At 39.4% G+C, this 27,378-nt stretch overlaps 1 protein-coding gene across 2 annotated transcripts; it reads right to left on the bottom strand.

The window, feature by feature from the left end:
• Positions 1-1,733: 1,733 nt before the first annotated feature.
• On the bottom strand, positions 1,734-21,429 carry acanb (aggrecan b). Of its 2 annotated transcripts, none has more exons than XM_040026365.1 (18): positions 21,303-21,429; positions 15,485-15,563; positions 13,995-14,378; positions 13,662-13,836; positions 12,875-13,002; positions 12,453-12,746; positions 11,462-11,659; positions 11,149-11,323; positions 10,809-10,936; positions 10,385-10,678; positions 9,732-9,833; positions 9,446-9,550; positions 7,798-9,048; positions 7,366-7,524; positions 6,766-6,848; positions 6,435-6,579; positions 5,412-5,594; positions 1,734-4,000 (listed from the first exon to the last, which is right to left on the bottom strand). In XM_040026365.1, the coding sequence occupies exons 2-18, from the start codon at positions 15,555-15,557 to the stop codon at positions 3,912-3,914; spliced, it is 3,966 nt and encodes a 1,321-aa protein (XP_039882299.1). In that variant the 5' UTR covers positions 15,558-15,563; positions 21,303-21,429; the 3' UTR covers positions 1,734-3,911. The 2 variants fall into 2 exon arrangements, with proteins under 2 accessions (XP_039882299.1, XP_039882300.1); XM_040026366.1 differs by lacking the exon at positions 21,303-21,429 and adding an exon at positions 21,170-21,287.
• Positions 21,430-27,378: the final 5,949 nt, after the last annotated feature.

Genomic DNA, 27,378 nt, shown 5'->3' with positions numbered 1-27,378 from the left:
GAATTTTGTGTATCGTTGCACCCCTAGTATATATATATATATATATATATATATATATATATATATATTATATACTAGGGGTGTTATATCATCCTAGTGCAAGACAAAAACAACAAGCATGCTACTGTATATATAATATATATATATATATATATATATGTATGTGTGTGTGAATTATATATATATAATAGATAGGTGTGTGGTTGGATGTATGTATAGATATATATTGATAGATAATATATATAGTAGATATAATATATGTGTAGTGTATGTATGTTATATATAATAGAGATTATATAATTATTATATATATACTAGGGTGTATATATCATCCTAGTGCAAAGACAAAAACAACAAGCATGCTACTGTTAATATATATATATTATATATATCATATATATTATATGTGTGTGTGTATGTATGTTATATAATATATATGGTGTGTGTAGTATGTATATATATAGATATAGATATGTGGTGTATGTCTGTGATAATATATATATATATATATATATATATTGTGTTGTATGTATGTTGTAGTTCTGTATAATATATATATACTATATGTACATCTATATATTACACACACACCATATACCTATATATATTATGTCTATGTGTGTGTGTGTATATATATAATTTTATTATATATAATATATAATAATGTGTGTGTGTATGTATATATATATTTATATATATATATATATATATATTATCTATAATACACCACACCCTATACATAATCATATATGTATCTGTGTGTGTGTGTGTGTGTTATGTCTTGTGTGTGGGTGTGTGTTATCTGTGTGGTGTGTTATTATATCTGTATGATCTCTGAGCTAGTAGCGCTCTCTCTATCTATCTATCTATCTATCTATCTATCTATATAGCTTGCGACATACGGAACGTGTGAAGGCTGGTGGATTGTTTTTGTGTTTTTTTTGGTTTTCCTTTTTTTGTTGAGTGTCATCTTTTGATTATTTGCACTACTGCTACACCTTCTATGATTTGTTCATTGAATTTCCTGTTTGTTGTAGATTGCAAACAACCACTAAGAAGTCTGCTCACTAGGTACCGATTCAGTTTCACTTTACTCTTCAAACGGGAGAGTTGAAATGGGTTCCTGAGCCGTACAAAACAGGCACCTTATGTAAAGCTAACATGCGCCACTCTGTCTGGGCACTATGTGCTTTTAGATGAGTGGAGTCAAACATGTCGCTACGCCCTCCTGCATGTGGGTGGGAACAGACGTTCTAGTGACTATGCTGCCACTGGATTTTAGAAACACATCCTATTTACCTGAGTGGACACATACAGATTTCATGCCTGCATAGGCTGGAACATACACCTCAGATCACTGCACACATATGTGTCGTGTAACCACGAAGGCAGACTCACCACACGGATGTGTATACATGCCTGAAATATACACACAGCTACACTGCCTGGTAGAAATACACAGAGCAGATCTGTTTGCTGTGACTACAGTGATGAAGGTAGCTGCTGTAGTGGCCGATGAAGGAGCTATTTATCGTGTGCTTTTTTTCACAGTGTATTTCCACAGGAAGGTAAAAACAAACTGTATGCCAGGTTGTGCCTCTGGCTCCAGAGACTTTACCTCAAATTCGACCGCTTAAGGGAAAGATGCTTCCATAAAAACGACCAAAAAAAAAAAAAAAAATTTCAAACAGAAAATGTTGATGACTCTTGAATCGTTAAGAATAGGACAAAAATTCCAGGAGACAGATGATTCCAAGTTTTATTCAGTACAGCACATTACGGTATACTGTATGTTCACATCAGAAGTTGGGATCTGAACAGTTACAGCAGAATTTACGTCTATGTGATCATTTTGCTTTATTTCTTAAGATATTTCAGTTGTTGGAAGAACCAGTAGTTCACAAACACTGAAACAGACTCACTCTTCAGGTTGAGCTTTGCACATATTATGTACAGTACTGCAGTACAGAGGGAGCATCAATGGATTTCATTCATATAATTGAATGTTATTAAAAAAAAACCTAAAAATGTGTAAGCGTTTGCTTTGTGAGTTCCATGATCTACTTTTGTATGCCTGTCCATGAGCGACTAAGAGGTTTCAGTGTTTGTGAGCTGGTCTGTAAAAGGTCACATATGCACTAAAATAACTGCAATGTCTCAGAGGTGAAGCAAATCTTGACCTTAACAGGTCATGGTCAACATTTCAGAATCGTTTCATCCACCCCAAAACGAACCCTACATGTCATTATTTTTCATAATTTCTGCTGCTTCTAATTTATTCTTTTTAAGAATGTCTGTCGATAATACCCTGTTACTTGACACACAGCCAGAAACCTCCACAAAATAAACAAACCAAAGAAAAAAAAAACAGCCTGTTTCTTCCTCTGTACTGGTGGCTGTCAAACGCCCATGTGTTTGGTGATGCATATGTGTAACTTTCCAGTTAACTAACTAACAACCTGACAAAAAAGTAGATGATGAATAAATCGAAACAATTAAACTGCGTGCGCGTTGTAAGTTATGACAGATCCTGCTGTTCAGAGAATTCTGCTGAGAATATTTACAGTAAGAAATATATTTTAAAAAAACAACAACAGAAGTTAAGGACTGCCTTTAAGAAATCTACCCAACTTTAAAGACAATGAGAGCATCTTTTCCACCAGCAGATGGCAGGTCACACTGTTTTTGAGGTGACTGTTTTTTTCTTTTTTTTTTATTTAAGGCGCACTGGATTCAAATGATAAGCAAAGAAATGAGCAAAAACTTCCAAAGTGCATGAGTGCCTGCTGTTTCAGTCCAGGATTGTTGCACTTCAATCATGAACTTTCTCGTTACCAAATACAACAGCACATTCATTTCAGTATATCTGAAGCTGTGGTGATGTGTTAGCACTGAGGAGGTTGTGACAAAATCATTTAAGGCTTGAAAGATGATTTCAAATTATGGCAACACTGGATGGATGACAAACTATAGTCAAACTGAATTTAAACTAAAATCCAAGAATGTTTTTTTTTTTTTATTGTTTATTGTTTTTGTTTGTTTGTTTTGATTTTAAAATGTTTTTAAAAAATATTAGTGTGGAAAAAATGAGACAAGAGTTAGCTGGTGTGATAATCCTGACTTTTTTGGGGGGGTGGAACCTTTGTTGGCTTCTAAAGAAGGTGTTTTCCAGTTTGAGAACCACAGGTCTACAGGATTAAAGAATTGATTTCTTTTGTACCAATGTGTTGCCAAGACTTTACTTATATTTAAGAAAAAAAAATTCTAATTTTCAAAGCCTCCTCAATTCAGATGAAATGACTTTACTGCATTCTGAACGGCTGTCACAGCCAGATGATTTAATCATCACTGTGCTGGTATATGTAGATTGAAAGAAAAAAAAAAGGTTTGTTTCAGTTCTCCGAATCACTCAGATTCTGTCTTTAGATCCAAAGACAAAAAAAGAAAGAAAAAGGAAAGAAACACAGATCTTGGAAAACACTTACCCTATACTAGCAATGAATCTGACTTCAGAGAGTCAACCACATGTACTGGGCTGTTTTGGACTTTGCATGTTACTCTTCAGCCTCTCTTGACTGACGGACAGTTTCATCTGACTGACCTTGTCTGCAGTGCTGGCAGCACATTGCAGAAAATATTTTGTGTTAAGATTTTTTTTTAAAATACCGGATAATAGCTATAAATTAAATGTTATAAATACAAAGAAAAGTGCCTTAAGAAGTTGACGAGTGACTGTTAAAGACCCAAAACATCAGTTAGTTACACTATCAGTCTAAATGTGCTTCAGTTGGTGGATATCCATGGTAGGGGAGGGCATGTTATCTTTTTGGTCAGGCATTTGCATTGGTGTCCATGCTTCTTTACACGAGGGGTCCTTTGTGGCTCTCTGTTGTATGTCCTTTCAGTGCTGCTCAGGGCAGTTTCTGCTCCCACGGGGTGCTCACTCCTTTACTTCTTCTCCTGAGGGATCTTTTGTTTAGCCTGTTATGGCTGGCACCAGCTGAGCAGAAGAAAAGGTACACATGCTCATCATATAAATGTGAGCTGCCAGAAGACTTTAAGAATTATCGTGCAGTCAGTGGTGTGGTTAAGGAATGCATTTCAGAAAATCTTTATCGGTGTAATGGTAGAGTGTCAGTGTTACTGGAGGTACACTTTTTGTGCACAAAACATTACTCCTGCCTCACTTGAGATATACATTCTCTGTTTGCCTTGGTTTTGCATTCCTAGTTAAAACACTAGGAACACCCAGAGCTAGAGGTTTAATTCAGTTTGATTCCATATCTCATTCCATGCATCTGTAAACATGATAGCTCAAAAAGTTTTGAATGAATTTGTTGGTAGGGGTGTAGAGTGGGGTCATGTTAACAATATGTTAAAATTTGTCTTACGTCCAACAAGGTTTTCAAGGTCAGTTTAGTGTTTTTTTTGGTTGAAATGGACAATCAGCCCTGTAACTTACAAACTATGATTCTTACAAGGGTGGTGTGTATTGTCTACATTTAGAAAGTACTGCATAAAGATTTAAAATACAGATTTCAGGCTATGCTTCATGCAAGAGATTAATTAATATCTCGGCACAGATGCATATTAGATTTTGAAGCCGGCTTTAAAAAACAGTCACTTCCCATAAATCCACATGTTCAAATGCAACCATTAATCCAAAAATAAACTTGCTAACACCCTGATACAAAAGCGATTTTGGTGACTGTAGCTAATTAACAACTCACACTTTTAAACTTTGTTTATTGTAAGGGCTGTCACGGCACAAATTCCAATTGTAGTAACTGACCTTGGTCTTTCCACAGTGATTGCACTGTTGGGGAATTATAGTTACACATATCTAACTAATAATATGTTTTTCTGTGTAGCTGTACAATTTAAGTATTGAAAGTTGTCGAAATTAAGTATTTTATTACTGGATACAGTAACTAACTAGCAGGCATGTGTGTTAGTCTGATGCACCCATAGTCTGGGATTGCAATTTTCTAACTAAACTTGCCATCGCTTGCTTTTTATTTAGACTTCAAACATTTTTATGTGGTCTTTTAATTATTTTGTATAATTATATGTTTCAAGAAAAACAAGTGACTCTGGCCTATCCTTAAGAGCTGCATCACTTCCATTATCACTTTGCTGCCATAGCCAGAGCAGCTTCCTGAAACGGTGCCATAACTATTTAACACACAACTACAAACTCAGCCAGATCCAGAGAACTGTAAAGGTTCCTTGGTCAAGTGTCTTCAATCAGGGGTCTTACAAAAAACTAATTTTAATTTTATTATAATGCATTGTTTTATGATGTTTAGGCCTTTGTCTTTTTTTATGTTAGTCTGCCAGGTTTGTTTTTCTTTTTGTGACTGTAAGGCCCAACTCTTTTAGGTTCAAGTTAGAAACGGATGATAAATCACCTTCTGTACATTCCACTTGCGGCTCTGTCCATTGTCCGTCATCCATACAGCGTATGACAGGCAGGTGGCGCTGTTTGTAGCCTGCGTCACACTGGTAGCGGACTATAGAGTTGACAGGGCTGCGTGGCGTGATGTTGCCCATCGGCTGGGCATGTTCCACCTCAGGGGGAGGGCCACACATGACTGACAGAGATAAATAAACAATGAAAACAAAAACAATATTTCAATGAGCTGACAATTTAAAATAAAGTCTGGTGTTATCATAGTGTAATCGAGGCTCCTGGTTCACTCTAAAACATGGCTAACATGACTGATTATGGATGACAATCGAGAACAGTTCTTGTATACACAATTGGTTCCCAGTAGTCTAATTCCTTGGAATCGCTTGCGTGCCTGCCTACAGATCCCACTTATTGAGTCCACTTGCACTTGCAGTCAGCTCATTTGATTTTGTGTGCCTGAGGTAGTGGTGCAGTCTCCAACGTGGATACTTTTATTTTTATTGCACAAAACGACAAGAGCGAGATGGTAAAGTGGAGACTGCTTTCAGGACAGAAACAACTGCATTATGCTGCTAACACAACTTCAGCTTTTCATATTCGCTTTGTTGTGTCAGTTTTGTGTTTGTATCTAAATGCTAAGAAAAAGATTGTATGTGTGTCCTCATTGGAGTAGAGATTTGTGTTGGTGTGTTGGACCATAGCCTCAGCTTTATATTGTTAAATGGTAATTGTGAGACAGTGTGTTTCGGGTCATTTTACGGAGAAACGTATGAGGAATTGCTTTCTCCTTGGACTCCTGCATTATTTTTAAGAAAAAGTTATATCAATAATGGAATCAGATTCACTAAATACTTATCAATTCCCATCCCTACTGCGCATCAAGAGTTTTGTGCTTGCAATGTTTTTCAGTTATGATTTCTGTGCTATGATTGGCCGAAATAAAGCTACCTCACTGACATTACCTCTAAAAACAGAAAGCTAAACGTTTTAGTAATCGAGATGTTTAATCAAGTAAACTGACCGGGTCCAGTCTTGCAGGTGAAGGGAAGGTAGTAGTTGCAGGGCACGTCATTCCACTGTCCACCCTCATGCCAGATCATAACCACACAATCTTCCCCAGAGTCAAAGTAGTTATCTGGTTGGTTGGGCCTCCAGTTCTCAAAGGTCTAAAAGGATTACAGAACAATATTTTGCCAATACAAAACTTTAAAATTAAGTAAAAAGTAAGAATTCTCTAACTATACAAAATCTCCATAAAATTCATAAAAATATATATGATTGAGAAAGATCAGGTTTGTCCAGAAGGTGCTATGGCTTCCTGAGTACACAACTGAATCTCTAACCAAACTCACCAGGGGACTCCCGTCTGTCCAGTGGAACACATTCTGCATATCTTTGTCACTGAGTCCAATCCACTGGTATTCCTCACCGTTAGCTGTTGGGAAGTGACAACGTCAATTTAGCCTTTCAAACAAATATGACTTAACCTTCCCATCTTTTATGTCGATAGCCCTTTGATGTGACGTGATGCAGTGGTGATGCAAATAAATTAACTTGACTTGATTTCAGGATTTTCTGGTAGACAGCAGAATTAATCAATAATGACAATCGTTCAGGCGATTGCAAATAAGTAAATAAGTCATGAAAGAATAAAGTTATGTTGTAACCAAGCACACCATTGTTTTTCTTGTGACATTACCAATAAGTTTGATGTGTCACATGGCCCTCTTCCTATTGAAAAAACAAAAGTTGTATCCAAGATGGCCGCCTTCTAAATGGCTACCATGGTCACCACCCATCTTGAGGAGTTTGCCCCCTCACATATACTAATGTGCCACAAACAGGACTTTAATATCACCAACCATTCCCATGTTATTACGGTGTATCCATATAAATGGCCCACCCTGTATAATGTCGAAGGCTGGTCACTCATCTTTCCAACAGTTACTTACAGATGAGAAACTGCTGCTCCTCCTGGGAGCTGATGCTGACCAGGTGGGCATTGAGTTCCTGACAGTGTTTCTCAGCTTCAGCCCAAGTGTCTCTCTCTGTAAAGTGCCGGTAACAGCTGCCCATAAACTCCACCCAGTCATCGGGACAGTCCTGCACAGCTACACACATTTGGACAAAAATCTTAAAAACAAATAAACAAATATACGTCTCACTAAAGATATCTGGCTTCTTCAACTTTTTCAGTTTTGCGTGCTGTTGTTCAGTGACTCAGATCCTAAGCTCCATGGGTTTGGATCACTGGTGTCTACATAAGTTTATAGCGAGGAACAATAGGCATTCATTTTAACATGAGTGATTATGCAGTTACTTTGCTTGATAAATAAGGTTCTTTCCCAAAATGTTGGCTATGTCAACAGACAAAAAGAACATACCTTTCTTCACTTCTGGCTCCTCCACAACAGCAGGAGTGACTAAAGACACAGATGGTACTGTGGTTGGGCTGATGTAGGGTGTGCTCCCCTCCTGGACTTTTTCCTCATGTCCCGATTGATCATAAGCTGAATAAATCTGCAGTTCCTCCAGATTCAGAGTGGTGCCACTTCCTGATGGCTGCAAGATTTGATCTAAAATGCTGTTCCCTGAAGCACTTCCTTGCCCACTTATCTCCACCACACCCCTGCCCTGCTCAGGATGTTGTGCCAGTGTTGGTAGAGTCATTTCTACCATTTCATCATCTGTTAAGTAGATAACATCATCGTGATGCTGCAAAGAGTGTCCAGAGGCAGAGCCACTGCCAGAAAAACCAGATGGAAAACCACTGGTAAAGCCACTGTGAAACCCTGATCCAATGGGATATCCAGACAACTCTTTCTCCAGAGATGGTAGGACCGTCAAGTCAATGCGACCTGAAAACTCTTGGGAACCTGATGCAGACATACCTCCTGACCCAGATGCACTTGATTCCAAGATATCAAATCCTGCTCGGCCTAGTTCCTGCTCGGTGGCCTTTTGCTGGGTTTGTAAAACTTCCACCATCTTTCCATCTAACATGATTATTATGGAGTTTCCGCTGCTGCCACTGGTGTCCCCACTTCCACTGGGAAAACCTGATCCAGATGTAATAAAACCAGAGTATTCTTTGTCAAACCCCTCCCCAGATCCAGATACCGTGCCAGTTTCTCCAGATGCACTACCAAGACCTCCAGATGCACTTCCAAGATCTCCAGATGGACTACCAGGATCTCCAGAGGCACTTCCAGGATCTCCAGAGGCACTTCCAAGATCTCCAGATGCACTACCAAGATCTCCAGATGCACTTCCAAGATCTCCAGACGCACTACCCAGATATCCAGATGCACTACCAAGATCTCCAGATGCACTTCCAAGATCTCCAGACGCACTACCCAGATATCCAGATGCACTACCCAGATCTCCAGATGCATTACCAGGTTCTCCAGATGTGAAGATGTCAACACTTCCCCTTTCTGCCTCCTGTTGTTCTCCAGAGGTAGACTGGTCTCCAGAGAAGACATCACTGTCTCCGCTAAACTTGACTTCCACATCTGACCCAGATCCATCACCGCTGGAGGTGGAGGTGCCAGACTCTCCAGAGAAATCTCCATTGGCTGAATGTTCAGCTGAACCAGAGCCCGAAAAATCAACTGGTACCGGAATGGTTTTGACTGTGGGGAATTGTAAGAATCCAGACAAGAATCCAAGAATTAGTTTATTATAGCTTAGTGAGAAAAGTTACCTGTTGTGTTTAGTTTGACAAAACCTATTGTATTACTTTCTAATAAGAAATGTTTTATATAAGGCTTATACTCTAATGGCTTTAGAAGTGATTACTAGACAATTTAGTAACACATATATGTGACATTCAAGAAAAAAAAAACCTAATATATTAATTGTTTGTATTTAAATAACTCAAATAAGTATCTCAAACTCTTCACAACTTTAAAAGTGAGTCCTGGTATTAAATTATTACATCAAAATTTTGACACAAGACATTAATAGGTAGAATTAAACATTAAGTCAGTTGATTTAATTGATTGACAAAGTTGTTTATGGCTGTCTTACCTGTAGGAATAACTTTTTGAGGTGTGATGATGGTCTCATTGACAAAGTCAATATCAGTAATGTTTGTACTGGTTTCAGTTTCATTGTAGTCTACAGTAGTTGCAACTAAAAGCAAACAAAATAAGGTTTAAAATCAGAAATTTTACTTGCATTCACAGTAGAAAGCAAGGCCATATTACATTTATTTTTGTGAGTTTTTGTTTTGTTTACCAAACATTACAACTGTAATAATAAGCCAAGAAAAGAGCAGGGATTTTAAAGTGCTATTTGCATGCATGTGTCTTACCAGTGCTATCAGTGATAGCTATTGTCTTGTTGATAACATCCTCAGTCACTGTGGTCAAATTTACACTGGTTTCATTGTTAACATAAACAACGGGAACTTCAGCTGAAAGAAACAAATTGCAGTGAGCAGATGAAGTTTTCTGGGATGGTTAAAACATGCAGATAAAACGTTGTATCAGTATCATTTCAATAAAAATGTAAAACATCAAATATCAACATTGCAGACTATACAACAAGATCACATCTATATTGTTTCACGTGTTTACCTCTTTATCAATTATGTTTTACTTTTCCAATCTTTAAGGTATCCATCAACAGCTGATCCTACCTTAATTGATTCAAACCATGTATCTCTTACTTTTAAATAACTTCCCAGTGTATAATAGCACACGCCAAGATTCACAGTGGCAATGTTCAGGGTTTATTGCCAACTCAACATCTGATTAACAATGCATCTTTCTATTCAAATGAGCCTCAGTGAAATCTGTCTTTCCATGCAATAAAAAAAGATTCTTCACCCTCAATAAACATGAAGCAATCATTCTGAGAAAAAATGCAACTGAAATATATAAAATCAATGGTTTATTTATGAAAATAATGAAATTAATGCTTTTTTTTTGCACATAAATGAATCCACACTTAACCCATTCCTACCTCTAAAACAGTAGGCATCATATTGCAAGTCCTCACTGGGGAAGCCTGTCTGGTTGGGGTAGGTGTAGATGGTGTGGACTCCCACCTGGTTGCCTCCACAGTGAGACCTGGGGGTTGTGATAGGGAAGCGGACACTGCGGTCCATCAACCAGCCGGGACTGCACTGGTCAAGTCCTTGATTCCAGGCAGCATAGAGCTCCCCAGGAGTGGCCAGGGTGGCGTTAAGTTTCTCACAGTGATGCACAGCCTCCTCATAAGTGAATCTGCCATAGTCAGTGGTGAAGAAGACCACACCTAACAGAAAGTACAAACAGGCAGAAGTGGTTAAACAGTCTGTTAGAAAGATGTTACAGTTTTGTTTAGAGTGTTGTAGAGGACACAGAAGTGGAAGTTTGATGTCCTCAGAGTGATTAAAGCTCCTCACCTGTCAAACGTTCAACATAGCAGTATACATCATAGAGTTCAGTGGCTGGTCTCAGGCCATAGGATCTGACTCCTTTGAGGTCTAGAAGGTTACCAGCACAGTTTTCTCTGGGTGACACAATTGGATACCTGAGCAAGAAAGAGAGTGTAAGTGCAGTTTAATAAGGACATGGTTTGCTGTACAATAAAAATTATGATATGAAATATTTTTTTTATTTCTTTTGATGTCACTATGAGGGCTGCAATCCAGAGTTCAAAGTAAAAATTTCAAACTAAAATTCACTGTACTGTATGACAAAGATAATGTATATTTTGATATATATCTATGCTACATGTCTCACCGGACAGTTTGGTCGCTTAACCAGCCGGCGTCACATTGATGTAGACCTTTCTCAAAGGCTGCCTGCAGCTGCTGAGGACTGGCAATGACTGCCCCAATGTTCTGGCAAGCCTGCTGAGCCTTCAAAAACGTTAGAGTATACCGACCGGTAATGGGTCGATAGTGGAACACCACACCTGGGACAAGATTACAGGATTACAGTGGCAACCTTACTTTTTTGTACTTGTATTGTAGTCCTCTGAAATTTCCTATTAAAATGTAGGGAAAAATGTTCCAGAGGATTCTGTTATTGATTATAACGTGTAAGTGCGTACCAGTCGGAGCCATAGGGGCATCTACATCTGTCATACTTGGAGGTATAGGTAGTGGGGGCAGAGTTACTACTTCCCCAGTTTTGGACTCTTCTTTTTCAGATGAAGGGATGATGCCCGGCACCTGAGCAGGAGGCGCCACGGTAACAATGTATGGGAATGGAGTGGTCTGCCCAGGCACAGCATCTTTGTCTTCATCGGCTAAGGAAATAAAATTGCATTACTGACAAATTATTATGGCCTTAGTAGTTAGCACATCTAGACATTTACACATCCAGTTAGAAAAACACCTCACATATTTATTAAATTTATAAGAGCAATATAGTCAAGTAAAAGAATAAGGGCAGGGAAATACTGATGTTCTCATAATTTGCGTTTAAATAAGCAAACAGTGCTCTGTATTTGGAACTGTGTCTAAAACATAAAGGAGATATTATAGAAGTATTTAAACATAAAATTTTGACAAAATTAGAATGAGCAGTGCCATTTTAAGTGCTGGTGATCACAACCTAAAGCAAGAGATGTGAAACCTGTTTCAAACCTAGGTATTAGGGTCTCTTTGCTGTTAGTGAATAGATTTAAACACCATAACTCTAAGGAAACCAATATAAAAGTAGCTTGATTGGCCACCTCTGCAAGTTCAACCCAAGAGCATACCATTTGATGGAAAGGTCGGTCTCCAAGTACCCAAAATATAATAATGGGATGTGCCTTTGACTTTCACATCTACTGACAGTGATAATACAAATGTGACCTGTTTTAGAGGCAAAGTTATTGAATTCCAAAAATAGCTCAACAGCTAAAGAAAAAAAAAGAAAAAAAACAAAATCATCCATGACCAGGCCTCTTGGAATTATGGGCTCTAGAGATTTGAATCAGACGTAGGGTTGTTTGGCCACAGTACAGGTTGATATGCTTGGAGCAGACCACAGACCCCATTCAATGAAAAGAACATGATACCAGCCTAGGGTACTAGAGTTCCTAGAGTACTTGCCTTGGAAGCAAATGGCATCATGGCGATCGTCTGGATAGGGGTACCCAGTCTGGTTGGGGAACAGGTAGACGGTTCTCACTCCCAGGAGGCCCCCTCCGCACTGAGGCCTGGCGATGTTGATAGGGTATCGTACACTCCTGTCTGCCAGCCAGCCAGCATTACACACGTCCATACCATTCTTCCAGGCGAGGTAAAGCTCTCCTGTGGTGGCAAGTCTGGCACCAAGTTTAGCACACTGATCTTTTGCCTCGTAAAAGCTAAACTTCTCTACAGACATAGAGTAGAAGACTCTGCCTGGAAGCAAGGAGGGTAGAAGAAGAGAGGAAAGCACAGTGATGTGAATGGATGCAGTTATTTATGCTATGAGGTTTTCTGTGAATCATGGGGAGCTTTGAAAACTTGCCCTTGTTTGCTTAGCCTACCTGGCATCTTTTCAGCAAAACAATACACGTCATAGGTCTCGTTGACGTCTCTCACCCCATAGGTCCTGACACCAGGAAGTTCTCTCTTGTCTCCGTAGCAGGGTTCTCGTGGATGATGGATGGGGTACCTTGAGGAAAGAAAAGAAATAACTGAGAAACGTATTGCAGGTAAATATTCTAAGTGGTTTTGTCCCCAGCAAAGTAGACACTTTTTAAATTTAACTATCCATCCACATATTTCCTGCTTTCAGTTTTAAACTAAAAGACATTTGTGGTAGGTAAACTGGTGATTCTAAATTGACCATAGTCATTCATGCCAAAACCTGTGTTGTTGAACTATAGAGCTGCCTGAGGCTAATTCCACCTCAAAGCAGCAAATCTTACAACATGTTCTGCTTTATCATCTCTGATTTGGATAAAAATGTTAAAGTCCAATATTTGAACATTTATGATGACTGCTATGGAATTTTACCTCCACATACAAAATACTTTTCTCGATTTCATTGCCTTATTTGCACATTGAAATCTTAGGCAATGGTTCAACATGACTTCTTCTGAAGCTGTTAAGGATAAAAGCATTAAACCTCTTACTGGACTTTTCTAACATCAAAGTGAATCAGGATTTATAATTTTGGACAGGTACAGGTACAGAGACAGAATCTCATCATTGACCTGCTCTACTTGTACTCTTGTACTCTCTCTGCATTGAGTGCTTGGCTATTCTTCAATCTTCTGCAACTGTGATAAGTATTTTCAACATTTGATGGTTAAAAAGGGTAAACACTACCTGACCGTCTGATCAGAAAGCCATCCAGCATCACACTGGTGGAATCCATCATCATATGCAGCCTGCAGTTGGGCTAGGGTAGCAATGGTGGCACTGTTCTGGATACAGGCTGCCTTGGCCTTCTCAAATGTCAAGGTGTAACGCGTGGAGATGGCACGGTAGTGGAACACAATACCTATGAGACACATAAAGTTAGCAGAGGGCAGTTCTCAGATAAAAACAAAGTGTATTGTTGGCAACTTTCACTTTGAGTGAAGCAGGCACAAACAATGATTGGTTACTGCTTTACACCCTTTTAAAGTGAACAAAGCTGGTAGTGGTTTCGTATCGTACCCTGAACTTGCATTTCCACAGTATCGTAGTTGTGCTCGATGCCATGTGTCACCTCACAGCGGTAGATGCCAGAATCTTTGGACCTAAGCTCTGTCATTTCCAGGGTGGCATCAGTGGGAAACAGCGGGTAGTTAGCCAACATCGCTCTGTCCAAATAATCTTGCTTGACCTCAACTTTGCCCTGCGATGCCACTAAGATGGTGTCGACTTTGTCCTTGGTGATGTAGGTCCATTTAATGCGGTGGGAGAGTGTGGCGACGGTCAGGGCTCCAGTGTCATTGAGGCTCTTATCCAAGAAGTAACATGGCACCTCCACCTTTCCCCCCAGGAGAGGACGAAGAGGCATCTCCACAGGGATGCTGACATGTAATGTGCTTTCAACATCTGGGATAAAGATAGGCACAATTGTTCGAGGTGCAATTTAATATACTGTGCAGAGATGCAGTCAGGTCAAAAAAATCTGGGACCACAATAAACATCTGTTAAATTTCATGCAAAGTGTGAAATAGTAAGACAGATGAAGCAACAAGAGACATTTCAAAACATAAGACAACACAGACCACGAATCAATATTAACCAATTTGTGGCACTGACAAAGTTGAAACCTCACGAAAGCGTAATAATGATACTGGCTTGACTGCTTATTAAGGACTAGTGGGGAAAGGGGGGGGGAAGTGTCATCACAAATAGGTAAAGGTATCAGGAATCTAAAACAAAACTGAAGCTCTCTGTACCTTCCTCCTTGCTCATTATGTTAACCTGTAGTGTCATTGGAATGTTATGGTTGTGCTGCAAAGGTGATATGTGTTGGTAGGGAGGGCGGGGGGTGTGGAGGGGGAGAAAAGGGACTTATAGGGTTTGGGGTAATGTTCTCGGGAAACCCAATAAATTGTATGTTTGTGGTGTGTTGTATAAGACAGTTTCCCTTTGTTATAAAAGAAAATCAATATTTCATTTTAAAAACTGAAGGTCTTTGATAGGCGAACAGTACACGACACTCTCTGAAATTGAATGTGCAAACAGAATCATTCATATTCAAATCAAAAATGACCATCAGAAGATTAATATATCAAGGTTTATAAAGATCACAAAGTTGGTAGATAAGTACAACATGACTATAAATTAGCAAACGTCTTGCCCAAAGAAGGCTGACTAGTAGACTATCTAGTACAAAATAAATTACTTTCTTAGGGTGGGCAAAGACATACCAGTATTTAACAAAAAATATTATTTACTTTTTTTTTTTTAATTCAAATTTCTGGTCAAATACAACTGAACCCTAAACAGTGCAAATTGTCATGGACTTTCCTCCCATTCAACATTAACAGTCATAACTCTTAATATAACTGCTGGTAAAATGCTTCCCCCTGGTGGTGAAAGTTCTTCAGAGGGTATTTACAAAAAGTATCTTTAAGGGGTCAAAATTGGAAAAAAAAAAAAAAAAGTTTGTAAGAGGCATTATGAGGAGCAATTAAATTTTGGCCACTTACTATCATGGTCTTCAGAAGATATTGTTGCCCAGATGAGTGGTAAGGACACACACAGCAGAAACAAGGGGGTCATCGTTACCTGAAGAACAGCCAACATTGTAATCGCATTTGTGTACATGCTCATAGCCTTTTTACAATTTTTGCATTATTTATTGTTCACAAGTCGGGTAAAACGGGATATAAAATGACACACACGTTTAAAATCTTATGACCAGAAATACATATGAAGTGGTGACACAAGTGTTAGAGTGAATTGAGGATTTAATTATGCCTCTCTATGCCGCTGCGTATTCCCCCCAGACTGTACACATATACTCCGTGTTATTCATTATATCCAGCACTTTTATTTATTGCATCAGCTAAAATGGAAATAGGCCATCATGAGTCTGCAGTATCACTTAGAAATGCTCACTGAGGAATGAAAGACCCTCTGTGTCTGGTCACATAAATGTGTTTAGAGCTAAAATAACTTCAGACAGTGAGTAGAAAGTATGAATCATTCATCTCAAAAGGTTCTTCATTTGTGAAAAAATGAATGTTGAATGAAGACTTTTCTTTCAGCAAAACTGTTATATTGTCTGCACTGTGCACGTGTCTGCCTGGAAATGTGTTTAGCGTGTGCCATCTGTAACTTTGAATCATGCCCAACAGTCCCTCACATGGTCACTTAAGGCTGGCTCCCAATTGATCTCTGTGTTAAAATGAACAACTTTACAGCAGGAATACAGTTTGTAGCCATGTGTAGTTAAACTGTTTTGATCTCTATCATTAAATCCTACTTTATGACCACAAGAGTGAATTTTATATAATTCAAATTGTATTAACTTTTACTTATCTATGGTCCACACACAAGGCACTTCAGGGACTGACTGTTAGGCTAAAACACACTAAACTCGACCTCTCAGCTTTGTTTGAACTGTTGCCTGTTGAAGTAAAGTTATTGTGTATACAGTACTTTTCTGTTGGTAAGCGCTGTTGCAATTGTTAGCCTCTGTTAGGTGTTGTTAAGCAGCATTATCGAAACTTTCTTTGAAGGGGATCAAACATTGTTGGACTGATACTTACTGAATAGGGTATCAGGCACCAGTTATTTTGATAAATGACATCATATTATTATTTCACTCATAAGTGAGGGCTAATTAGCAGCAAAACACACAAGTCTACACAGTCTACAGATGTTTCCTGCCTTCCAAGCTAGCAGATAATTCAATACCCATTTTTATTATTTAAATGCAGACATATCTGCCTCTAAAAATCAACATGAGGACGGGCAAAAAGCAAAACTCTCAGGCTTCAAAGCTGTACTCCCAAACCAAACTGTAACACCACACTGGCCACAGTCTTCTTTTATAGACAGACTGACAGACATTCATGTTCTCCTCGGGGTGAATTGCGGCAACATTTTTGTTACACTGACTTGTTATGTAATTCAGTTAATTCAGGTCTAAATAAAAATGACACAGTACTCAGTTTCATGACTAAATAGCTGCAAATGTAATTACAAATAGCCTCAGCCTTATTTTGTGCCTTTCACTGATTAGCAAATGCTAAATGACATAGTGTAAACTTTAATTTGAGGTCCAACTATATCAATACATCACACAAACACAAAAATATTTACTCCTGAAGTATCTAAATGCAGCTTCTCATATATATATATATATTTGTTTCTGTTTATTTTTTAGGTTAGAAAAGCCAGACACGATACAATTTCAGCCAAACAACATGAGCTTTAGTATCACAAACTCACATCTGTCAAGCACCAACTACCTCATTGCTTATTTTTTCTCAACTTTCCACTGCTCTGACGTGAAGCACGGTCAAACAGGCAGAACCGTTGCAAGTCCCCACTGAACCCTCATTGTGCTGCTTTCACAAGCCCCAAGACAGGCGGCCGAATGCTCCCAGTTCCTTCCAAGCAGCCACAGAGAGACCTTTACAACCAATAAACCTGAAGCTCACAGTCACAAAGCCTTTGCTGACTGACTACTGAGTGACAGCCTCTGGAATGGGCCAAAAGAGAGCTACTGTGAGCTGACAAATTTTCAATAATTCAACATAGAATTAAAATCAAGCGAAATAATGCAGCCATATTAGAGGTATCTGTCTGCAGATACATTACACAGCTGAGTGCGTCTGCATGTGTGTCTATGTGTCGGGTGTTATTCCATCCTACAGTAGCGTTAACATTTCTCCTGCTGTCTGAGATCTGTCTGGGGGTGAATGCTGGCTCAGTTTTGGAGGAAACACAAAATACCACACAGCATGTGTAGACAGACGGACAAATCCACCCAGGATTGCTTTACTTTTGGCTTTGCCATGCTCAGTCCATAAGTCTTTTCATTAAACTTGTTCAAGAGGTAGAGGCAAAGAAAAAAAACTTCATAAAAATGTGGCTGCATCTCTCGACCTTGGTGGAGGATGTTTTCTCTGAGTGCCGTTTCACTTATTTTTGGTGTCATTGAGTTTCTGAGTGACTCCTGATTTCCAGCTTTCCAGACTTCTTCTAGTTGCTCTCACATACTATATGTCACCCCTCATTATGAGGCTTTCTTGTAATTTTTTAAAAAGAGGTCTTGAGAAGTAGTTCTCCAGGTTCCTGAAGGTCTTTTTTTCCCCCTTTGGAATTAGCTGTTTTTTTTGTTTTTTTACCCATTTTCATTCCAGTCCTTGTACCGGATTATTTTCAGCAGAATATTTTTTTTGTTGTTGTTAAGATTATTAAAACTCTATAATTAATCAGAATCAGAATTAACAAAGTAATCTGATTCAGATTCTCATAATTTATTACCACATTACAAGTTTCTCAGATTGATTTCCCAAAACCCCTCTCATTAACATATACTTATTAATGCTTGCATATAAGCAGTTACAGTTAAAAGTTGGATCTTAATGTCCGTATCGACTCTTTTTAGTTAGTTAGTTACTGTTTTTGTCTGTTTCTATTATCAAAATGATGCCAAGGTATGGATATGCCAGAAAAAGAAGCAATTTAACAGCAACTGGAAAGCCTGTTTTCTCCTGGCTTAGTTTCTTGTCTTGCAGTCTTCGTGGTGCATAATTCACAGTGATGCCAAGTGTGGTGAAAAGGGTGACAGACTTTAAAACTTTCCACCAGAGTGCAGTGTCATTAAAGGGAGCTATTATTCGTCAAGCTTTTTTTTAAAAATTCTTGGACTCTACTAGAGTAGCTTGGCTTTTCTTTTTTCTTTTTTTTTTTTTTTTTACCTTACAGGACCTCAGTTATCCTCTGCCTGACAAAAGACCTTTTAGCTCCTCAACTCTTTAGGGCATCTTTCTTCTGACTGGCTGCCCCTCACTCAGGAAGCGGGTGGGTGGGACTTGTGTGCTCACAACAGGAACTGTGGGGCTTAGATGACCACATTAAGGATATCTGCTCTTTTTGACATCACATGGAGCCAAGTGAAGGGGGAAAAACTGCTTCAAAATTTTTAGAGCAGTCTGAAGCCTTAACTTTTGATTTGCAGGGATTAGCGGGGAGCATAAACTGGCTTCACTGTCTGGAATGTTGGCATCCACCATTCTCACAATGTATATATGACAGGAAATACATGAAAGGATCAAGCTGGATGAAGGATGAAGTTTTATTCTTGTCACGAGAGTTCTTGATGAGAGTATAACTCTTTAGATGAATGAGCACTGAATCTTATTGCATATCACATCTTTGTTACAGTCAGGGTGGTCTTTCCAGCACTGCACGAAACTAGCCAAAAGCAGCCAACAATCGACAAACTCTCACAATGGATCGGCACAGAGAAAGCCAGCAAAGTCTTTGCCCATTTCTCTAGCCAAACCAGCCTAAACCTTGCCTCTCTGTTGCTTAGTACCCAATCTCTCAGCAGATCTTAATGCGCCCTTTAAATGCATCATTTAAACTGTGGCACATTTGTGAGCAAACTTTGCCAGCCCAGGTCAAACGAGTCATTCCTCCCTCCACCACAGAGTGCCCATTCAGTCAGTGGGGTGGCTGCAGCGCCCCTGTACAACCGCTGTGGTATGTTCTGCTCCCAGCTGAGGTGGAGGGCAATAAGGCCTTGGTCTGTTCCATCAACGGACAGAGGCGGGGCCTTAATATTCACAACCCTGCCAAGGTAAACACAAGGGAAGCCCCCTCCCCGCAAAACCACCACCACAACGTCACCTCCACCCACTCTTCTCTAGCCCTACAGCAGGAGAACAGAGTCGACATTGATATGACAGCACACACAGAAACACTGAGCAACACTCACAGATCACTGAGGGGATGTGTTGGAGTACACGTCTGATGCCCCTGGTAAAGACAAGGCACGGGAGTGTGTGCACCTATGGATACGTACTGTAAGGCCTGTGTTTGAGAACACACACACCGACTCTTGCTCAGTGAAAAGTGCGGGGAGCTAAAAAAAAAGATTCTCAGATGTTTCTGGATGCATTAATACATGTTTACGTAGTCACCAGTTTAAGAGATAAGAAATAGTTAAATGCGTGATATTTTCACACACACACACACACACACACACACACACACACACACACACACACACACACACACACACATGCACAAGTAGACACATATACAGACAGACTGACATCAGGAAGAAACTCCAAAGTCTCAAATGTAAGTTGCTGTTTAATAATGCAGAGTGTAAATGTGTTTGCTTTAAATGAACTCTTTGTCAATTGTTTTTTCATCTCGACATCTGGGAATTACAATTCACAACATGCACTCATGCAGCCTGGTGTAACCATAGTAACAGGATGTCGCTCTACAACACTAATGTCCTATATAAACCTATAAGTGTTATCCCAGGGGAAAGGAATACCAATAACCAAACACAGAGCGGTTTTCTTATCAACAGCTCCACAAAGAGTTTGAATGAAAGAGGAATTTTAGAAAAATTGTACACAATCCTTCACATATTTTGTGCTTGAGACCGCAGAGACCCAAAACTCTAGTAAAAAAAATAAAAAAAATAAAACCTTGTTTAACAATATATTATGTTATATAAGGGCTTAGACAAGGAGTGCTGCAGTGCGTTTTAGTATTTTATTAAATGATATTTTGGGCCAATATCACTGTTGAACCCTGGATAGGTATAGTTGAATCAATTTATTTTAAGCCCCTAGTTTATTACATGATAACCCCCCCCCCCCCCCCAAAAAAAAAAAAAATCTTTAAAAAACCTGAATTGCCTAGTAGACACAAGCCACCAACTGTAACACCACCGGGCTAAATGATGACTGAAAACAACAAGCGAGCACAATATTTAGGTTTTCCTGACTCACAAAGAGAGCTGACACTGACTCTGACACTGATCGGCAGCCTAGTACACTTCATGATACAGTGTGTGATGGGTCCCATAATGCAAACAATTAAAATATTACTCACTACTGTATAAACATGTAAATATGATTTTAAAACATTCTTCAACAATGTAATAAAGTTTAATGGAATTAAAAATGACAAATAAGCATAAAAAAATCACTCAGATTTAAAAGAAATTGACTGAACACCCCACAGAAGTCTCCAAACTTCTGTCACATCAAGATGAAATACTGGCCAAAATCACGTTAGCATTACCTTCTGTGCCCACTGTAGTGGGTAGTCATCTACATCACTGTCATAGTAGTTATTATCAACAAACTAGTTGAGAAAACTACTGAAAGAAAAAATCAGAAAGTTACCTTTGGTTAGGCATCAGAGTACCTGAATCAATACCTGTCCCCCCAAAGAAGAGGAGGATATGTGAAAGTATCCCCTGAAACCTCTTTACAAAATTCCTCGCTAGAGCATCCAGTGGTGAGTTGTAAAACGTACCGTTGATGCTGCAATGCTCCCAGTGCCAGCGACTACAGGGGCCTCTCGCTCCTGCCTGTGTAGGAGTGCAGAAAGAAGCTCTATTCAAATTCTGCCACACATTTAGATGTTGGAAAGAGTGAGGGAGGGAAAGGAGTGGAGAGAGAGAGATGTGGGATCCTCCTGCCAGTTGGTGAGGTCATGCATACAGCCTTGAATATCAAAGCTGAAGAAGTAAATCAGTCATCAGTCTGGTCAGTGTCAGATTAGCACTGAGTGTGTGTGTGTTCTCAAAATGTATAGAATAAATCACTATATGAATAGACAAGCTTTATTTAATCCCACACTGGGGAAATTCACTTGTTAGAGATATATTAGAAAAATAAAAATAGAAAAAAAATTAAGAAAACAAATCGTGTGCAAAAAATAATATGTACAGATGGATTATTAAATACATTAAAATACACCAAGATTTTTTTTAGATTTTATGTACATAAAGTGTAGTGGGAGTGATAATTATGCACATGCATTTATTAATGGCATTTTTCCTGTGTGGATAATGGTACCGTCTGGCTGCTATCAGGATGAAGGACTTACGATAGTGCTGGGGTTGGGAGGTGTTGTCCATAATGGGCATTCACTTGGCTGACGTCCTCCTCTCACCCACCTCCTCTGTGGGGTCTAGGGGACTGGACAGGCCAGAGCTGGCCCTCTAACAGTGTATTAAGCCGTTTCCTGTCCATCTGTAATAAGTAAGTAATACTTATTACTTATAAGTAATAAGTAGCTACTCCAAGGAGAATTGTACCATCTATTTTTATCTTTACCTTTTGCATAGGTAACTGAACCTTGTGCTATAATAATAATAATAATAATAATAATAATAATAATAATATAATAATAATAAAAAATAACATTAATACATAAAAATACAAATACTCAAGTAAAGTACAGATATCTGAAAATTCTACAAGTACAGTAACAAGGTATTTGTACTTTATTACTTCCTACCTCTGCCAGCAGACAACTGCATAAAAGATAACAGAAGCCATCACTGTGAACACCCAAAAGATCTCAGCCAGCCCAGCAGATAGAGCCGACTTTGGCCCTTCTTATACTGAGCATGAGCGTTATGTGGCCAGTCCAGCTGATTGTTAAGGTGAACAATCAGCTGTGTTTAAGGTGAGAACTTCTGGTATTGTATCTGAGTGAATGGTTAACTGTGACTTTGAGTCAAAAGTGCTTCAAGTGGGTCTCAAGACTGGCAGCCTGTAGAAGTCTATACAGGCGCTGTGGAGAACATCCTCACACAGGACATCACATCCTGGTATGGAAACAGCTGTGTCAAGGATAAAAAAGCTCTCCAGAGAGTGATCCGTATGGCAGAGCGCTGCTGCAGGACTGCGCTCCCTTCCCTACAGGACATTTACATCTGGAGGTACTGGACTAGAGCAACTCAGGCTTTTAAGGACCCGTCACATCCCAGCAACAAACTTCCAGCTTCTGAAATCAGGCAGAAGGTTTCCGCACCATCTGAACAAAAACAGAGAGGCTCAAGAGGAGTTTTTATCCTCAGGCCATTCGTGTGTTGAATCAGCCAAAAGGAAAACTAGTGAAAAAACTGAAGATGAGAAGGGAAAAAATGTCAGTGGATGAGTGGAGGACGGATGGATGGATGGATGGACAGATGGATATGCAGGTAGGCAGGCTGACTGACTGAGGGCTCAAACAGACACATCAGATAACACACCAGGGAACACAGATGAACTAAATCTGACTAACGAGGCCGGGGAAGCAAAATTGAACATATGCATACAAGACAGGGGACGTACAAAATAAAGCGGGAAGTAACGCACACCAAGACTGAGGCAGAGACACGTGAATTTGACACTGGTACTAGGGAATGAACAGACATGACAGACTGAGAAGACAAAAGGAAAAATCAGAGAGATCAGAAAGACAACCGGAGACACTAAAGACAGAACACAGAGAAAAGACAAATACAGCCTGGACATGAAGAAGGGTACAGAAACATCGTAGAGAAACATAAAACTCCCTTGAATGAATACCAAGGCCAAACATACTCAAAAACCATGACAGGGTTAACAAATCAGTTGTTAAAACAACATTATGTATGAATATTCTCTGTAATAATGCTAGAGAGGTTAAATAGTATATTTGGTAACAGTAACAGGTGTTTGCGAGGTTTCTGATAAAAGGAAAAAAAACAAATCATAAACTGTGAATGTGTGTTTCCATGTATGCATGAATGCACACAGTATATACTGTGTCTGCCGCTGGTGTCTGCGTCCATTTGGTTTCAAGTTAAACATGCTAATGTTGGTCTGAGGTTGAGGAAAGGTGTGCCTGCCATTCGTCTCCCACCAAACGCTATTCAGAGCCGTAAATACTGGCTGTGTGTTCCCTGCACTCACTGACACACACTTACCATATACATCTTCAAAGGAGAATTTATTAACAGCTGATTTGCTCTAATTTTGCGCTTATTTGCAGACTCTGTTTGTTCAGCACACAGATGAAATAGAGGCATCACGTTTACTCGCCATCATTCATATGAATTAGTTGCTGAATGGTGACATATCAAAAAGAGCAGTGCAAAAATAGAGATGCCTCACAATATATTTTATAGGTTTATGTTGCAGCTTTTTATATTCAGGGAAAGTTTGCCTTGTGATGCACAATGTTTTTTATCCACATTTTCCCCCCATTTAAAGATATATAGCTCAACAACATTTTCTAATACTGGGAGCCTACTAGCTCTACTGGAAAGCTGTTGTGCAAACATACTTCAACATAAGCTGCTGAAGTCTTTTCTAAGTCAGAAGTTCTGGGAATTCCAAATTTGCCTACAATGGTAGTTTTCATAAGAAGATAAACAAGCAGCTAGTGACTGGGAATTGTGTAATACTAAAAGGTTCCACTCCCCATGCATTTCAGGAAAAATGTTTGCTCATTTATTTCACTACTGTTCAGTTTTGCCACATGGAAGCCCCCCACCCCACCAACTATGAGCCAGAAGTAACTCGCTTATTTTCTTATCCCAGACTGACTTGTAGTGATTTGTGAGTATGACTTTTCCTTTCTCATGGTAAAAGCGGCCAAGAGTGCTAGTGAGCCAACCTCTACAGATGCTCCACAAGAGAAAAATGTCAGGCAAAGGAACATTAGCTCAAACCATAAGACAAAAGCTGCTATGTCTAGTTTTTTTTAATGATATTGTGAAACAACTAGTGTCCCACATTTCTCTGAAACAAGAAGGATTATCTGGCAGAATTCCAACAATAATATATTAAGGGTTTGATGTAATCAGTAAGAAAATACCTGTTAACAGGAAGTTCTTCTTTCCCACTGTCGCCAAGTGATTACTCTTAGGGGGTGTCTGATTGCTGGAGTTTTCACTGTATTATTGTATGTCTTTACCTTAAGCTTTTACACTCAGAAGCTGCATTATTCTTGTATACTGTCCACAGCTGAAATGTACGAAACATATTGGGTTGTATAAATGACCAAGTCTTCATTGCTGTTGTTCTTGTAAAAGCAGATGTAAGACAAGCTCTGCAGCAGCTGCAGTCACAGGTTACCAGTGTGAGAGAGAAGTCAAATCTTGAAAACCATCCATCTATTCTCTTCCTTATCAGGGTCACGGGAGAGGCTGGAGCCTATCCCAGCTACCATAGGGTGATAGGTGGGGTTACACCCTGGACAGGTCGTCAACCTGTTGCAGGGTTAACACAGACAATCATTTTCACCTTTGGGCCATTCAGAAGGACCAATTAACCTAACTTCATTAATTACAGGTCTTTGGATTGTAGGAGGACGCTAGAGTACCCGAAGGGAACCCATGCAAACACAGGGAGAACATACAAACTCCACACAGAAAGGCTCCGGCCAGCTGGTGGAGTTGAACTCAGGACCTTCTTGCTGTGAGGCAACAGTGCTGCTAAACACTATGCTCACATTTGTGTTGATTCACTTTCTTTTTACTCGTTTTGCCAATTCTAACATCTCATAAGTATAAAGCCATGACTTGAGTGCATGTTTTGTTGGCTGAACACAGCAAAAAAGAACAAATAACACAAGCGATTGTTGTGAGATTAATGTGTCTGAGATTATCACATGGTGAGAATATGGAAGATGGCGTTTGCACCTACAGTCTGGTGTTTGGATATTTCCTGAAACTGTTTCTTTTAGAGGTTTTAACAGATTTTTAGTCAATGCTCTGATTCTTTGCTTTAAGGTCAGAACATTGTTCTTGTGGAAGCTGCAGAAAGTGAGACACTTTTGTGTTTTTACTGTGGCAAAAAGTAAAGAAATTATTGTGTCATTTGCCTGAAATTTCACTGAGGTTGTTAAAGCTCTGAATGTACAGTACGGGCTTTATGTGTCGAGCTAACTGTAATAAAAGCACATAAGAGTCTCCAGAAACACACAGCGTGTTTTCACAGTTTGGGTCGTAAAGAGAATGCGTGTTCTTGTATCTGCTCACTCACAAAAATCAGTAACATTACTTTTTAAATTGTTGTGATATCCTGTTGCTTGCCAGCTTATACAGTATCTAAATGTGGCATGAATGTCCCTTTTGTTCTTAGGAGCATGAGGAATTTGGTCAATTTGTTTTATGAGTTAACTTAACCAGAGATTCGTGTTCACCTAAAATGGTTGTTTTTGTATTTGTTCATGTGTAATTTGTCTGTGCGTCTTTGTCAAACCCTCGCTTGTGGCTTGTTTCAGTTCATTTACTGCCTCTGTGAGGGAAGACTTTCAGCTAGAAGCATTACGCAGCACAGAGTACACCTGAAAGACCTCTCAGAGTGGAAGACGGTGGTCAAGACAGAGACGCTTGTGTTTTCTCTCTCAGGCTCAAATGATCCAAATATGAGCAGCCGCATGCTGGAAAGAAGCTGGAATATTGCTGACACAGATTTTCAGATGGGATCAACCAGACTGAGGCTTCTTCTTGGGGGTGACAAATTTCAAGCTTTGTAAAAGTGCTGAGACGTTTGTTTAAGTTCGTGGATTTTCTGTTCACACATAGGCAAAACGGCCTATGCACCCACTCACACACTCTTGCAGTATGCTTATACTGAAACATATGGTGATGACTGTTGTGGGTTTATATATCGACGGATTCTTCTTTGATAGGTTTGCAGGATAGCATAACGCATAGAACAAATCAGTGATCACCAACAATGAATGCATCAGACACAGCATGAAAAACAAGGAGCTGGCATAGAGCTGGGTTGCAAAGAGGCTTGGTGAGGCAGTGGCAACAGTAGACAGGCTACTGAAGTTTGCATTGTGCACCATTTAGGAGGTTTAACAGTTAATTGTGTCGAAGGGTATCAGCTGAGAAATCAGAAATGAACTAATGTGCCAAGATCTAGGCAAGAGTTTGAGTTTGTTGCTGCCTTAAAGTAAGGCTATGTTATAATTTAAACTTAATGATTTTGTCATCCTCCCTCAGTCCTTGTGCGACCTGACATTTTCTGTCTGTCTCTCTGGTTTGGTTTTGCTCGCTTCTGTATCTGTGTGTACGAGGTGCACTGATAGGATGCAGCCCTGGTTTACACTTTCCACACGTCTCCGCACACCTGTTGGAAATGATGTACCTGGCTCTGATGACCTCATTGAAGTCGCTTCATGCCGTTTTTCTTACCTGCTTTTCTAGCGCTCAGGTTTGCTTGGAGGACTGGTGGATACTGAGCAGGGAGCAGCTACTTGTTGTTTGGAATCTGTGAGGAGTCTGAAGGGAGACTGGGACAGTCACTACTGTTGTTCTTTTAATATTGTTGTTGAAAATTCACAGTAAATAAATGCATTAAACTCTGACCTGGAGCCTCCATTTGAGTCCTGTGTATTCCCAGAACCTTGACATCTTTAGATGATCTCCTGACATTTGTTCTATAAGCATGAGATTCACACTATTTAATAGGGGAAATTCGGACTAAACTATTGGGTAAAATTACAAGTCCTCCTGGGTTTGTGATCACGGGACTTTTACTGTAGCTTCATTAGGCTGAAGGTTGCAGCTTTGTTTGTTTTTTTCACAAAAAATTAAACTGCACACAATTATAAA

This window comes from Simochromis diagramma, unplaced genomic scaffold, assembly GCF_900408965.1.
Source record: "Simochromis diagramma unplaced genomic scaffold, fSimDia1.1 OVJJ01000293.1, whole genome shotgun sequence".
NCBI lineage: Eukaryota > Metazoa > Chordata > Actinopteri > Cichliformes > Cichlidae > Simochromis > Simochromis diagramma.
Note: the sequence above shows the minus strand (reverse complement) of the source record. Positions and strands in the feature narration are given on the sequence as shown.